Source organism: Rhamphochromis longiceps, linkage group LG3 (genome assembly GCF_057381845.1).
Source record: "Rhamphochromis longiceps isolate RC_006_pf linkage group LG3, R_longiceps_female_GT1.1, whole genome shotgun sequence".
Classification (NCBI taxonomy): Eukaryota; Metazoa; Chordata; class Actinopteri; order Cichliformes; family Cichlidae; genus Rhamphochromis; species Rhamphochromis longiceps.
Genome location: NC_140559.1, coordinates 23244639 through 23260628, shown reverse-complemented (window position 1 = coordinate 23260628; position 15990 = coordinate 23244639). Strand labels below are relative to the sequence as shown.

The 15990-nt window shown below is 40.1% G+C and overlaps 1 protein-coding gene across 1 annotated transcript; it reads right to left on the bottom strand.

The window, feature by feature from the left end:
* Window positions 1-119: 119 nt before the first annotated feature.
* On the bottom strand, window positions 120-8178 carry LOC146673494 (butyrophilin subfamily 1 member A1-like). Its single transcript, XM_085402056.1, has 2 exons — window positions 7933-8178; window positions 120-5573 (listed from the first exon to the last, which is right to left on the bottom strand). Exons 1-2 carry the CDS (start codon window positions 8003-8005, stop codon window positions 5233-5235), a joined length of 414 nt encoding a protein of 137 aa, XP_085258182.1. The 5' UTR covers window positions 8006-8178; the 3' UTR covers window positions 120-5232.
* Window positions 8179-15990: the final 7812 nt, after the last annotated feature.

Genomic DNA, 15990 nt, shown 5'->3' with positions numbered 1-15990 from the left:
ATGGGGAGGTTTTATTTTTTTAAATTTTAAATATTATTTATTTTGTTTTGGTGTTTTTAACGGCATCAACCTGCGAGCATGTTTGGTACTTTTCCATGGCCTTCATCTGTCTCTATTATTATATCTGACCCTCTTGTATGTTCAGCACTTTGGCATACCCCTGGTTGTTAAATGTGCTATATCAATAAAGTTTGTTGTTGCTGTTGTAATAAATGTTGAGCTAACGTTCATTATTTTTTGTGCTAACAGGAGCCAAATGAACTTCCCTCAGTGGATAACCAGGCGTCTTATAGTAAACTGGTCTACATTTGCATTTGTGACATTTGACTTGATAAACTGACGCTGTCAGAAGTTTTGAATGTGTTTAATTTTTAAGGTCAGTTTTAGCGCTGATACATATGTTTAGTCTAAACTGAATTCTTGTCTTCTTGCTGTAATGGAGCTGAACAAGCGTTAAAGAACAAACACACAAATGGAAACAATCATTCACAGAGAAATCGGTGAGGACAGTCTGATGTGTATCTCTTCATATCTGATAAAAGCTTTTAAATCAGGCATCTTATCAGTTGTTTGTGAGTTTTCAACAATAAATAAAGATTTTTGACAGTAAACTTTATTTTTCTGTGACATAGATGAACTCCTAAAGTTCAGTCTATGCTTGTAGGACAAGAAAGGCAACCACAGCCTGAACCAGGTTTACTTATCTGTTTACTTTATTAGTGGAGACTGAACATGTGGCTGTTTCACTGTTAAAAGTCTACAAATCTAGAAGAGGGCGCCACCATCCATAAACATTACCTTTATTATTATGTCTATAGCATTACCATATTATCTTATATTAGAATAAAATTTAAACCAAAGGCTGGACTGTGATCACTGAAGTGGGACTTTTATTGTTCATAAACGTTCTCAGTAGATTGTTTGTGCTCAATTTCAAGTTAGGTTTTTCACACCTAATTTGAGTGTGTAGTTTTCATTATCTATAGTAAACTTCACAAGTACATCCTAAATGTAAACATGATATTGTTGTTATTCATGACATATAATTAACTTTGGTCCACATGACAGTTTCAGTCATGTGACCTTGAATTTCACTCTCTTCTCAGTGGAGGATTGTGAGCTCAGAGCTAACCGGAGCTTTGTCTTCTGATGCACTGAAGATAATAACAAGGACAGAGGAGGCAAGGATAGAAGAGACAAGGAAACATACTTTTTAGTTATTGTTGCAGATGTTTCTTGTTATTGTCTGTGTTGCTTTATTTATTCAAAACCGTAATCATCAAAACACAGTGACTCTTATGAACATTAAAGAGCTGATCTGAAATGTATTCTGTGCACTTTTCTGCAGAGCCTGATTTTACGATGAGAACAGGCGGCAGGTGGAGAACAGCAGGTGAGCGTAGTGGAGCTTTTAGCAAGTAGAGAGGTGGAGGACACAGACGTAGAGTAAATCAGTTCAGACAGTGCATTAAAATAGGGGTCACAGTTAACAGGGTCTCACAGCTAATTAAGCACTTTATTAACTCCTTTAAGCTTTTATTTTGCACTTTTAAATCTAATTTGTGATCATAGTGTAGCCATAATATTTATTTAAAACACATACAAATCTTTATTATAATGGTTATATTCCATTATTATATGAGTTGTGAAAAGTTCTGAACTGGATATGTAAAGATCAGAAACCTTCTCGGCTCATCTCGCATTCAAGATCATCACCTCGGCCACCTCTGGACTGTTTTCAGATCTCAGCAGACTTCCTGCCGTGTTCTCTTATACATTCAATGTGTCAGTTTTTTATTTATACAGCATCAAATCATAACAACAGTCACCTCAAGGTGTGTTATATTGAAAAGTAGACCCTACAATAATACATACAGAGAAAAAAAATCGTATTCCTTATTAAAAGAAGCTTTGCAGCACCCACAGGCTCAGATTCAGCCTTCACAGCATCACGTGGCACCACTAGCTCTGAATCAAAGAAACTTGGATGCTGGTTTTCTGGATCCAAATGCTCATCTCATATACAAGGACACATCCATCCTGTTGTTTTGAGCTCAACGTGTTAAAGTGGTATCCACACTCAGCTGTGATGGTTTTCTGGTCTGAAAGACGTTAAAACAAAATTCAGAACAGACTGATGGAGGTGGAGCACTCTGTGATGGAGTAGCAGAAGAACAGTTGGAGGCTGTTAAATCTGTATTTGGTCCTCTGTGTTTTTTAAACAACTGAGCAAACAGAAACAGGTCTTAAAGTGGAGTATTGGCCTTTTTGTGGCTGTTATCGTGGGGTATTACTGAGGAGAAAGGTGGTGTGCTGCCACCTGTTGGTTGTGGTTTTTTAACTGATAGATTTAACTTCTAAAGGCTGCTTATGTAGAGGAGAGCAGTGTGTCAGAAGGAGGCCTGGAAGTAGGAGGACTCTTTGAAGAACTCATCCCTTTTATTTATAGGCTTATTTATCAGGCTTAAACAGGCTAATATGTTTCCTGCTTCTGTTTGATTGGCTCTTGTTGCTCAGGGGCGAGACTCTTTCTAATTTGTGCCTCCTGGTCTCCTCCGTCTTCCTGCCTGTTACCTGAAAATCAATCTCAGTGCTTCATGCTGAAGAATTTCTCATTTATATGATGGTTCTGGAGCACTGTTTGTATTCTAGTTGTAATTTAATGTTATTTAATTACCAGAGTTTAAAATGAAGCTCTGAGACGCTGATGTCTCGTTCTGTTGAGACTGTTTCCTTGACTCCTCTCTCCTTGTGTCCTTTCTGATCTCCTCAGTGGGCCTTAGACACACTGGAGGGGTTTGTGTTATCAGAATGATCCTCTGATAACAAACCTCACAGTGTGATAAATGTCAGCATCCAGCGTGTGCTATACGCACTCTGGTTTAGAAGATGTACATAAGTGAGGAGAAGCCTTTTACTGAGTTTAAGTAAACACACATCAGATTGTTCTCACTGATCGCTCTGATTATGAATAACATGATGACCTGAAGCAAAGCTCGGAGGGTTTGCTGTGTGTTCTTTGGTGCTGATTCAGCAGGAATCAGTGAGAAAGTGCAAAAATAAATCTCTGTTAAACAGTCAACAGTCCAGTTTTTTATTTCTTTGCTTCTCCACTTCAGTGGCTCAGTGCATCAGATTCACGGGGAGATTAAAATCAAACAAATAACAGAATTAAACCAGGGAACAAATGAGGGGAAAGTTCTGCACCAGGCTGAACCCCATAAGTCGGGCAGTGGTTGATGTATCGTTCACAGAAAATGTAAACAGGTGAACACAGACAGTACATGAGAGAAACTGCTGTAAGTGATCAAATCAACACATGTCGCACAACATTCCTCCTTCCTTGCACAATTTCCTCCAGAACACTGAGCAGAAAAAAGACACCTGGACTGTTTCAGCAGCTCCTGGAGGAGAGGTGAGAAACAAACTAAATCTAAACCAGCTTTTTTTACTCTGATACCTTCAGGATTTCGTGGCTGACTTGGCACATGCACAGACAGCAACAGTATTTTTTAATACAGATCACAGCATTTATGCATTCATAATCTTGCAAAACACTAAACCCAGAGAAAAAAAAAGCATAAATTACTTAGTTTGTTTAAATTGTTGATTTACACCAAAAAACAATGTTTCACAAATAGGAAACGTAAAACACAAGTTTTTGTAACACTGTTTCAATTTTCCACTGAAGGAAGTTCAAGTACCTGCTGAAGGAAATAAATAAATTTGAAAACTACCATAAAGTCAGTGGTACTGAGATGGTCTAGTTTGTAGAACAGGTCATTTCCCAGTCACTGCTGCATTAACTTCAGTTTTCATAAAACAAAATTTGTCATTTTTAGCTGCACAAAATTCCATTTTGCAGTCTAAAATCCCTGTTTGTGTAAATTTAGGAAACATTACATAGTAAAGACAGTTATAAAGAGGGAGTTATAAAAATGACACTTTAGTTACAGTCAACATGACTGTAACTAAAGTGTTTCACTCTGAGATATTTTTCATGTCTGTAACATTGCCAGGATGCATCACCATGACAACTAAGAAACAGAGCTTAAAGAGTGTAAACAATTTTATCCCAAACCGTCATCCTCATCTAATGTAATAGATTTAATTCTTAAAGTGATGCATTTTTAATGCATAAATGTAGAAACCTGCGAGCTGTTAAATGATTCCCTCCATCACCAACCCCACAGATGTCCAAATGTAACATTTTTCACTCTTTAAAAATGGGAAATATAAAGTTTGTGTCCTGGGACCTAAATTTGAAGATATGAACCTGAGGTATGTTCATGTGTACGAGTTCATATCCACAAACACATCAGTCAGTATTGCACCATTAGTACCTGTTTCCCTGCTCCAAACAGTGTGAAACCCTCCCAATGTCTTTAGACTTTAACAGGATCTCTGAGAAGCAGGAATCACATATTCAGCACCATTCCCTTTTCTTTTTTTACAGATCAAATCATTAGGTACAAGAACAAACACACCAAAACTGACAGACTCACTACCAGTGCCACAAACCCTCCAAGTCCTCTAGGACCTGCAGGTGAGAAGGTGTGAGCTGGTGGTGAGTGAAGAACAGAATCCAGGATTTCAGTCAGTTTTTCATTCACAGAAATAAATCCCCTTTATAAAAACCCTGAAAACCAAATGTTGGGCTCTTTTCATGACAAACACGTCCTCAGATCTGTTTTTGACTGTGCTGAGTGACAACGATGGGAAATTGACGCATAACCAGGAGACTGAGAGCTCATTTGGAAAAGCTCTGAGACATTTCAAACATGGTGCATTTCAACAGGAGGCTGGTATGAATCCTGATCCTGCTTCTTATGTTTTCTGTAGATCAAAAATCCAGAAACAGCAGCAACAAGAAGCACAGCGGAAACTACCAGACCAGCTATTAGTCCAACAGATCCACTCTTCTCTCCTCCATCCTCCTTCCTTCCATCCTTCTTCCCTCCATCCTCCTTCCCTCCATCCTCTGTGTGTCCTCCTGTCTGACCTGCAGGTGAGAAACAGGTGTGAGGTGTCAGCTGTCAGGTAGGTGATGAGTGAAGAACAGAACAGAATCCATTTCCTCTTCAAACTGCTGTCAGACATTATCTACTGCACTCTGATCACATCACTCAGACCAGCTGCTTTCTACAAAGTCTCATCAACAACATCTTTAGAAACAAACATCAACAACCAGGAAGCAGCTTCACCTCTGATCACACACACACTCAATTCTACTCACTCACCTGGAGGATCAACAACACTCAGGTAGATGATGGTGGTTTCACATGAGCGTGTGTCTTCCATAAAGACACGACACTCGTATTTTCCAGCATCAGCAGTCATCACATTCTTTAGAATCAGAGACACGTCTCCATCCTTCATCTGTCTGTCCTGCAGATCCACCCGATCCTTAAAAGATGGATCCTGCTCATCTGGAACAAACTGACCGTTCCGGTGCACAAAAACATATTTATCTCTCAGGTCAGTTCTGTTCAACTCTACAATAATGTTGTTGTTTGGAGCTCGACATGTCAGAGTGACGTCCTGTCCAGACTTAGCTGTGATGTTTTTCTGGTCTGAAAGAGGAAACAACACAGAGCAGAGAGGTTAAAGGGATCCAAGTATAACTCTTCAATTCTACAGCAGCCAATCAGAAGACACTGGAGTTATGCACACTGGTCAAACCATCACACAAGTATTAAATGTTATTCATTATCATAGTTTTACATCTAGTTCCTATTCTTAATGCATGTGTTAATAAACTGAACAATAGAGGCTAGTCTAGTTTGACAGTGTTTTCCAATCATGGCAAATGGTAAATTAGTGCTGTTTGCATAAAACAGTTCAATTAAAAATAAATTCTTTTTTCAATATAACTTTATAGGCCTTCTTAAAGTCACAGATACAAATGAATGTAATACACCCCATTTCCATAACTATGCTGACAGCAAGGTTAAGTAAAGCTCATGTTTAGTATAACTCATGAAGTTCTCAGACGACGACACCATTGGGTGTCGGAGGGAAGCAAACTGGAGTAGGGGGGTCATCAATGACTTCGTCAGCTGGTGCGAACAGAACCATGCATGTTCGCATCAATGCCAGCAAGACGAAGGAGCTGGTGATTGACATCAGCAAGAAGCCACCCGCTATTACATCAGTGAACATCCAGGGTTTGGACACTGGAACAGTGGAGGAGTACAAATACCTGGGTGTTCACCTCAATAACAAACTGGACTGGTCCACGAACACAAATACACTTTACAAAAAGGGTCTAAGTTGTCTCCACCTGCTACGGCAGCTGAGATCCTTCAGAGTGAACAGGACACTCCTAAGAGCGTTTTATGACACTGTGGTGGTGTCCGCTATTTTCTATGCTGTGGTCTGCTGGAGTGGTGGAATGACAGAGAGGGACCGGGGGAAACTCAACAAACTGGTCAGGAGGGCCAGCTCTGTGCTGGACTGTCCGCTGATGTCCATCGAGCCGGTTTGGGAGGAAAGGATGTTGTCTAAGCTAACATCCATCATGGACAATAGTGATGGGATTTCCGGCTCTTTTTAGAGAACTGGCTCTTTCGGCTCCGAACCGGCTCTTCAGGTTGTTTTGTTGCTTTAATTAATTTATTATTAAAAATAATATAAAATTATGCACAAAAGTAATTACTAATGTAAAAAAAAGTGGTTTTATTTATATATGTTTATATATAAATATATGCGGTGGCCCCTAGAGACGAAACACGTACAAACTCCAAAAAGCACGTACAAACTACGAAACACATTTCTAGCATGAACTGAACTTCCAAAACAGAGCTACCTAGATCACTTAAATTACACAATTGAAAGCATGAAAGCATATGTGTATTGTTTGTGTATTTATACACAAGCATTCATATATAGTCAAGTAATTAAAAAAAAGTTCATTTACCTGTTATTACCACACACCAAATCAGGTCGTTGGTACTTGCTGGCTTGTGTAGCCACTAGGTAACAAAACTTCAACACTGACACTAGCATCCTGGAGCACTTCTGTTGTCTTTTGTACGTGTCTTGAGTTTTTTTGTGCTTCTGAGTTTTTCCGTGTTTTGGAGTTCGTACGTGATTTGAAGTTTGTACGTGCTTTGTCTGTAGGGGCCACCGTAAATATACTTTTATTTATTCACTCCACATAAAAATGTAATAAATAAATCATATAATACAAAAATCAACTATTCACATTTAAACTTTTAACTATTTACATTTTCAGCTTTTTCCTTTTACAAATTTAAAGTGAAAACACAAAACACTGCAAAACACAATTAAATATAAATTATAATATGAAAACATATTCTCTGTCATATGGACCTGCATGAATAAACTTTCTGAATCCTTTATCATCTGGAACTGAAAATAGTTGTGGATGATTACTATACCTTTCTAATGTGACGTTGATGTCCCTGGTTCTCTTTCTCTCTCTCTCCCTCTGGCTCTGTTCCTGTGCTACTGAGTGTAACTACCACCCCTCCCCCCTCTGCCCAGCATAAAGCACAAGATTGCGTGCTGAGTGAAGCGGAAAAAGGTGCAAGAGAGAGAGAGAGAGAGGGTGAGAGAAAGAAAAAAAAAACCCACGTGACGGCTCGCAATAAGGAGCCGGCTCGCGTCGTTCATGTCAAAGACCCGGCTCTAAGAGCCATCACTACTTTCTGGCACAACACCGGCTACGAGCCAGTCACGGAACCTTCAAGTAACTGCCAGAGGTTTCCTTACTACGGTTCGGGCCGCGGATCTGGCGCGGTAACACTGTGCTAAACTGCGCAATAAAGAAATAATGAAGTTCCCTAAGGAGAAAAGAACAGCCACGGAATGCTCACTAATAAAAGCAGCAGAAAACTCATGAAAAAAAACATGTCACCAAGTAAGAACTCGCTCAGCATAATTGAAAGCATTATTAGCACATCTCACCTGCAGAAGTACACTCCAGGGTGAAGACCGCAAACAAAATCCACAAGTGTGGCTTAGTTATCAAAACACCCATTCCAGCGCATAGATTTGCCGATCAAGCCGTTGTTTTTCTGTTTTCTATAAATGATGTTCAAAATTAGTTTTTAATCGGCTAATCTACTGATAAATTCAGATTTTTAGATAAACTTGCATCTAGAGCTAATGTTTGAATGAATGCAGGGAGGAAAGTGCGTGTTTCTTTTTCTTTCAGCCCATATAAAGGGAGGGGGGGTGGGACTATCATCTGTCTGGAATTGGGTGTCACAGAATTCATAGCGCGGCCCAGCCAATCCGGTTGTTCAGTGATGACACGACGAATCCTACTTCCGGGTCTAAAGTAGTCTGCGTTTAATATGGCTTTTGTGTTGTTAACATGTTTAATGTAATGTATTTTCTTCTATTTGATCTCAAAAGCTCCTAAAACAGTCAGTGATCACTGTTGACCTCCCTCGGCTTTTATTACCACTAATCATTTATTTAAGCTCAGTTTTTAAAACCTTAGGATGTAACTACAGCCAAGCCCATGCAGCAGTATATGAATGACTAACCTCGTACTGTGGATGGATTATCTCAGTTGTTCTCCTGGCTGAAGTTTGGTCCTTTTACAGCATCCTGCCATGCGATTACATTTGTTCCTGACCACCGAGAACACTCACGTTAACTTTTATCGAGTAGAAAAAAAGTTAGCTTGTTTATATTATGCTAACATAGCTGTGTCGCTAGCGGTCACGTAGCACATCATTATATACCAGCTAGCCCAACTTCAGTAACCCTGCAAACGTCACTGCCGTTTAGTTTTCTGTCTTCATTTATGCTGGAAGTGATAACAAAGCTGTACGTTTTAATTTGTTTCCAAAACCCCGCAGTCAGGACATGCTATATTGTATTTAGATAGAAGCTAGCGAGCTAACTCCCTGCTAACTTCTAACTTCATTAAATGTCATAAATTCCGTTTTCATGGATGCCTGGATGTTAAACTCAATTGTTACACCTGGTAGAGCAGAACGCTGATCATTTTATTAAAGATGAAAGACTTTAGACAGTTTTTCTACTCTCAGTAATGCCATAGTGATCGTTTGATATATGGACCTGCAGCCAGACACGGCTAGTGACGTCAGACTGAACAACCGGATTCCAGTTTCCAACAATGGCGGCAGCTGCTTAGTTTTAATATCACTCTTATTTCTCTTTCTGGGTCGCAAAAAAACTTTTGACATGTTTTCAGGTGAGAATGTAGCTGTGTAAACTTCAAATATCTGAGCCGACGCATCGTCTTCAAACCCCCGGGGGCTTTCGCTACTCGGGTTAAACATGATGTATAAGTCACTTTGATAATTTAAAAATGTTATTGTTTGGCTTTTTCAGTGTTTTGTTTGTTCGTGAGTAAATCGGTTTGGCTGAGATTAAAGTTATTAGATTAGATTAAATTAAATTTAACTTTATTAATCCCTAGGGTGGGTTCCTCCGGGGTTTTCACACAGCTGAATAAACGTCAAACAGAAAACTAATTAAAGAAAGTGTGAGACGGTCGAGAGTTTACGCCAGCGCCCGGTTATATTTTGGATAGCAAGGAGCAGACGGCAGTTTCACTCCACTGAGGGAGCTCGTGACGTACTACCCGGCTTTCTTTAGACCGCAAAGGCCGGGTCCTCAGGTGGAAGCAGTGTCTGAATTTGGACACCCCAGCTGTTTCCAGGCCGGCCAATAATAACGGTGACATTTAACGTATTTTATCCGATAAATAAACACTGTAATATGTGCCCTTTTGATTGTCTCCCTAATTCTGAGGTCTCAAGGTTGGGAAAGTATAGCCACAACACCTCACTCTTGGAGCACTTTTTTGCCACATGTATCGCAAACCACGTCTCAGCTGTTTGTGGAGGTAAAATACGTCCGCACAATTAGGCTCAGCCATTGTTGTGAGTGCGCACGCCAGCGGCTGCGAGACATTTATACAGCCGTATTTCGCACATGACTATGAAAGGCGGAAGAGGAAGTAGCTCCTTTGAATGTAGACAATCCGAATGTTATAGTTTCTTTCCACTGTGTTCCTGTTAATGATAAACTACAAATTAACCCTAAATTACTAAAAAATATCAATATTTTAATGTGAGAATCGATTCTAGAACATAAATGATTGGTATCGGAGGAATCGATATTTCAGGATCGATCCGCACATCACTAACTTTCAGGAGGAAAGGGGGGGCAGGGGGACTGGAGCCTTCCACATTGGGAGAGGTGGAGTAAAAACAGGACAGACCAGTATGACATGCTTTGGAATGTGGGAAATAATCCAGGCTGGCAGGAGAGGAGACTTGATTACCTGATTAACTGGCAGTCCTAACCCTGTCTTATTTCATGAAAACAACCTAAAAGAAACAAGGATATCATTATCATTTGCTGCACACAGCTGCACTTGCAAGCGTGAGGGAAAGTAAAATGCTTTTCCGGTGAGTCACATCATAACACATCATATCTGCTAAAAAGGAAGTTGTCTATTATTTTTGAAGTCACAGTGATGGTGGAGTGTAGCAGAGTTAAGCGTGACTGCAAACTATAAATACTTCACTCTGTACTGAACCGTCCATGTTGTTCTTCTAGAGGAAAAGTGAACTTAAGGAGCCAAACTGTCAGGGTCCTGCGTCTCTAGACCCAGTGTTTTGAGTTCCTTGTGAGTTTGAGTTCCTATGTATTTAATAGGGTTCCCTCGTGTAGTTGCCCTCTGTGTCTCCCTTTGTGTAACTGTGTTTATATTGTGATGTTAGTTCTGGTGCCCTGCGTTCCGTGATTTCCTCATGTTCCCTACCAGCCAATAAAGCTGTGGCTTGTGGCTTTTTGAGTTTATCTGTCTCCACGTTGGGTGAGTGTTGAGTAATTGCATATGAGAGCATGAGGGTGGGAATGGATGTCTGTATCTGTGTGTGCCTGTATGCAATGTTCCCTCTAATTTTTCATGTGTCTGAGTGAACACACAAACTCCCTGAGCGGTCCCTTTGACCACTGTGAGCGACATCAGACGTGTGCACTGTGGTCACGCCAGCATGTTATCCATCCAAGTTACATGGTTTATTAAAATAATCAAATTACAGCGTTTACATTTATGTTAGACTACTTTTAATTAACTGCTTTAGCCCACTTACAATAAAAATTAATAAATAAATCTTGTTCATGACCTGTGTAGAGCTCCTCTCTTATACCCCCACACACTTACGTACAACAGGTTTCTGTCCCACGGGCTGTGGCTGGCCAGAGAGCAGCTCCCACTGTCTTTTCCCAGGAAGCTCCTGGCACTGGTCATCTTGGGAGTTTTGTCCTTCTGAGTAAAACAGTTAGCGGATAACATAGTGAAACGTTGTTACGCCAAGCTAAGCAGTTTTCACAGGGTCATACTGACACACACACATACTTCCTCTAAGCAAACAAAGGTTATGCCAAATCCTACAGTGAGATTGTAAACACATAAATCTAGATGTGAGGATAAACTAAAATTTCTATAACACTAAAGCAGCCAATGAAATGTGATTGGAGTTATTCAGACAGATTAAACCACCACACACTGGTCACCTGAAATGTTGCTGACACACAGCTTCTGTATGTCTGCAGTGAACACAACAAAATGTAAAGTACTGTTTGGTTTGGTGAGGATGAAACTTATGCATAAAGCTGATCATACACAGACATCTCCGCCTGCCTGCACACAGAGCCCTGACAGCCTGAGCTTTAGCAGCCAAACAACTTTATCTTTGATTCTGAGTTAGAGTTAAAGAAGTTTTACTGCCAGATGTTATCAAATATTTTAGTTTTCTTACTTATTTATAAGTCAGCATATAACTAAGAAAAAGCCTGATTTGTAAGCCTGTCTTTAAACAAAGTTGAAGGAAGCACACATCGCTTATGAATAATGTGGCCACCACCTAAAACAAAGCTCCGCTGTTGGCTGTTTGCTCTTTGGCAGCCGTTCATCAGGTTTTCCATGAGAAGAGACATGCAGCAGCTGAGAGGTGGAGGTCTAATTTCCGTTAAAAAGTCAATTGCCTCACATTCCTGTGGTTCTTCAAAGAAGTGGATTATTGCAACATATTTACAGCACAGACTGAAGACTTCTTATAAGCGTGAACACAGAGGACAAAAGAAAAACAACCAGGTGCCCAACTTGAAAATAATAACTAAATCTAAAAGTTTTTTATCATGATCAGAGTCTGTGCCTGTGTAGCAGTAAACTTTATGTCCCCTTACTCCTCTTTGACCTGTATTGGTCGTCTGCTGCTGTTCTTGTCACTGATGAGTAGAAGGCAGCTGCTGGAGGAGCTCTCTCTTTTAAACCAAATCCAAAGATTTCACTTATAACAGAACTGATGCTGGTGCAATTCCAACATTTGGAACATTAAGATTTATGAATCAGCTATAATGTCCTATATCAATACAAATAGTAACACCATGTAACAGGTTTTTTTCTTTTTTAAGTAAAAAAACAGGAAACTAGACGGCGGCACATGTTCTTCACATCAAAACTCTTTGACCACAAAGTCTCATATGTAGCATCACAGTTCACACACAGGAAAACAAGAAAAAATGTGTATACATTTCTAATGTATTAAACGTATATTATATTTAAATATATAATGTTTAATGTGAAATGCTGAAGTACAGAATAGTTTAGTTGTTAATTTAATGTAACTTTCAATTTGAAATGCAAAGGTCCTCACACAGACAACAATGCTTCCTGTGCATCATGTGACTGTTTTTGTTGTTGTTGTTTTAACAGGTCACCTCAGCATCACCTCTACATGTGTTTGTTTTGTATCCACTTTTGATGATTTTAGTTTGAAATGTTCAATGTTTGATATGTCAGCTTTGTGGCACTCAGGAGCCAAAAACTGTAGATTTGATTTTGAAGTAAAATTTCCCTTTAAAACTGGTTTTATAACCGTTACCCAGAGAGACTGAGCAGAATGTTTGTCTCACCTTCCTCTGAACACATCGTCTCACCAGTACAACCAGTACAACCAGCAGAACTCCAAATATGGAGGAAATAGACATCATCACAGAAAGAGCAGGAGAGTATCGCTGAGGGGGAGGAGGAGGAGGAGAGGAACCTGCAACTACAGAGAAAAAACAGTCTTTCTAAAAAGTTTGAGTCACTTTGGTTTTAAAATCTGCAAAATAAACAGAAGCCTCACCTGTGACAGTGATCCAGCTGGATGGAGACTCTCCATGACCGCTGATGTCACACTTGTAGAGGCCTTCATCAGACCTGGAAACATGCTGGATGGTCATGTGACCTGTAGGCTGCTTCCTGATGAGGGAGCCATCTTTATAGAAAGCAGCTGGGAGGTTGGAGGGAGTGGTCTTTGTTTTACAGAGCAGAGTGACGTCATCTCCCTCCATCACAGGGAGGACAGGACTCTGCAGGATCACTGATCCACCTCAACACAGAGACAAACTACAGCATTTCATCCATTTACACACAGCTTCATCAACACTAACTCCACACACTCAGCTTACCAGTGACTGTCAGGTTAACCATGTTACTGATGGGACCCTCTCTGGACTCACACCAGTAAACTCCACTGTCCAGTGGGGAAAAAATTAATGTCACAGGAAGAACCAGCTGGTCTTCCCCACCCATCTCCACACTGAGTCCTCTGTTGTTTGCTTGTGTTTCTCCTCAGAGTCCATCCACCTCCTCACAGCTCAGAGACACAAAGTCTCCTTTAAAGGACTCGTCTTTCCGCTTACCAAGAAGCTGTAAAAACTGCAAAGACGCAGTTTGTCTCAAACTTAGTGTCAGTAAACAGTCACAGGCCTCAGGTACTTTTTAACGTTCTTAACCGCTTTCTTAGTTTATGTGATAATTCTGGAGTCACTTCTTCACCAAGTATGTACGATGATTTTTTTAGCATTTTTTAATGACAAGATCCTATAGATTAGGGCCCTTGTCTCGTTGTCTGCTGCCTCAGATCAGAGTCCTTCTCCTGTGTGCTCAGCTGTCTTAGAGTAGTTTGATTCCGTCTCCCTTAAGGACTTGACTGCGGTAGTTAGTAACCTAAGATCATCACACTGCCCCTCTGATTGTCTCCCCCCGAGCTTGCTTAAAAGCACTTTTAATACTGTTGGGCCTTTTATCCTGAGATTAATTAATACGTCCCTTGCTTCAGGCTGCGTCCCATCATGCTTTAAACAAGCTGTAGTTCAACCTCTTCTTAAAAAACAAAACCTGGACCCAACTGTTCTGTCCAACTACAGGCTTATCTCAAAGCTTCCTTTTCTATCTAAAGTCTTTGAGAAAGTGGTCTGCCTACAGTTGCAGGCACACCTTGATTTTAATATGATCTCTGAAAAATTTCAATCTGGTTTTAAATCACTACATAGCACTGAGACGGCACTTTTAAGGATTTTTAACGATATTCTTTTAACTCTGGACTCTGGCAGCCCTGCTGCCCTTTTATTGTTGGACTTGTCAGCAGCTTTTGACACGGTCGACCATGACATCTTGTTATCGCGGGCTAGAATTTCATGCTGGCCTAAAAGGATCTGCCCCCACAACTGGGCCCCCACAACTCCAAAATAGCCCCTCTTAAATACGGTGTACCTCAAGGCTCTATTTTGGGTCCTGCCCTGTTCGCACTCTATTTGTTGCCATTGGGCTCCATCTTCTCGCAGTACAGCATTTCATTTCATTGTTTTGCTGATGATTTGCAGATTTATCTACCTTTAAAAGCAGGGTCAGACCATCCGCAGCTCTTATTATGCTGCCTTGACAATGTCAAACAGTGGTTGTCATTAAAATTTTTAAAGCTAAATGAAAATAAAACTGAGGTTGTCATTTTTGGCAACTTTAATCATATCGACAGCACTCTGGGCGCCCTTTCCTCTTATTGTAAAACACATGTAAAAAACCTCGGTGTCTACTTTGATGGTTCTTTTAAATTGAATAAGCAGGTGAGTGCAGTAGTTCAGTCCTGTTTTTTTCAGTTAAGACAGCTAGCCAAGGTAAAGCCATACCTTCCGGCTTTGAGCGTGTTATTCACCTTTTTCTTACTTGCAGATTGGACTACTGCAATTCATTGTATTATGGTCTAGATCATCCATCGTCTTCAGATGGTTCAAAATGCAGCTGCTCGCCTGCTAACTGGTAGCAAACGGAGAGAGCATATAACCCCAGTTTTAGCTTCTTTACACTGGCTTCCTGTCTCCTACAGGATCCAATTTAAACTTCTACTTTTTGTTTTTAAGTCACTTAATGCCCGAGCCCCTCCTTACCTGTCTGAGCTCCTCTCTGCCTATGCTCCAGGAAAAACCACGAGGTCTAGCTTAAAACTAATGCTGTCCATCCCACGGACTAACCTCAAATCCCGTGGTGATAGATCCTTCTCTGTGGCAGGTCCCAGACTTTGGAATAGTCTCCCCTTAAATATTAGATCTGCACAAACACTTGAGCAATTTAAATCTTTACTAAAGACACATTTCTATGCCCTAGCTTTTAACACACTATGACCCAAGCATTTTGGTCTTATTTGAATTAGTTTAGTTATTGTTTTAATTCTTTTATAAAAAAAAAACAACTGTCCTTTTATTGTTTTTTATTGTTATTATTGTATTACATTGTTGCTTTTTAATACCATTTTTATATTGTTAAGCACTTTGTGCAGCATCGGCTGTTTGAAATGTGATATATAAATGAATTTGACCTTGACCTTGACCTTAAAGAACAGAGAGCTGCTGGGACTCACAGTCAGACGAGCTGGGGGAGAATTTATTGTATCTTGAACAAAAAGGGACACATAGAAATGTTTAATTAATTTAGCACTGAGACACCCCTTACAAACACTAAATTCCTCAAATCAGCCATTCTTGAGTATTGGATGTTTAAAAGAAAAAAATTTATTTCTTAAAATTGTCTGATCATCAACAACAGGATTTGTATTATGTTTACAGGAAGTGGGAAATGAAAACCTTTGGATTGCGAGGAGGATAGATATCGCTGATGTGACTGAAGGCAAGTCTGTCTGCAGTTAG

Excerpts from the sequence above, each read along its gene's own strand:
- LOC146673494 (XM_085402056.1), bottom strand. The coding sequence starts at position 8,005 with ATGGGTGTTTTGATAACTAAGCCACACTTGTGGATTTTGTTTGCGGTC. Across the intron at positions 5,574-7,932 it reads CCTGGAGTGTACTTCTGCAG|ACCAGAAAAACATCACAGCT; the intron begins GTGAGATGTGCT and ends TTCCTCTTTCAG.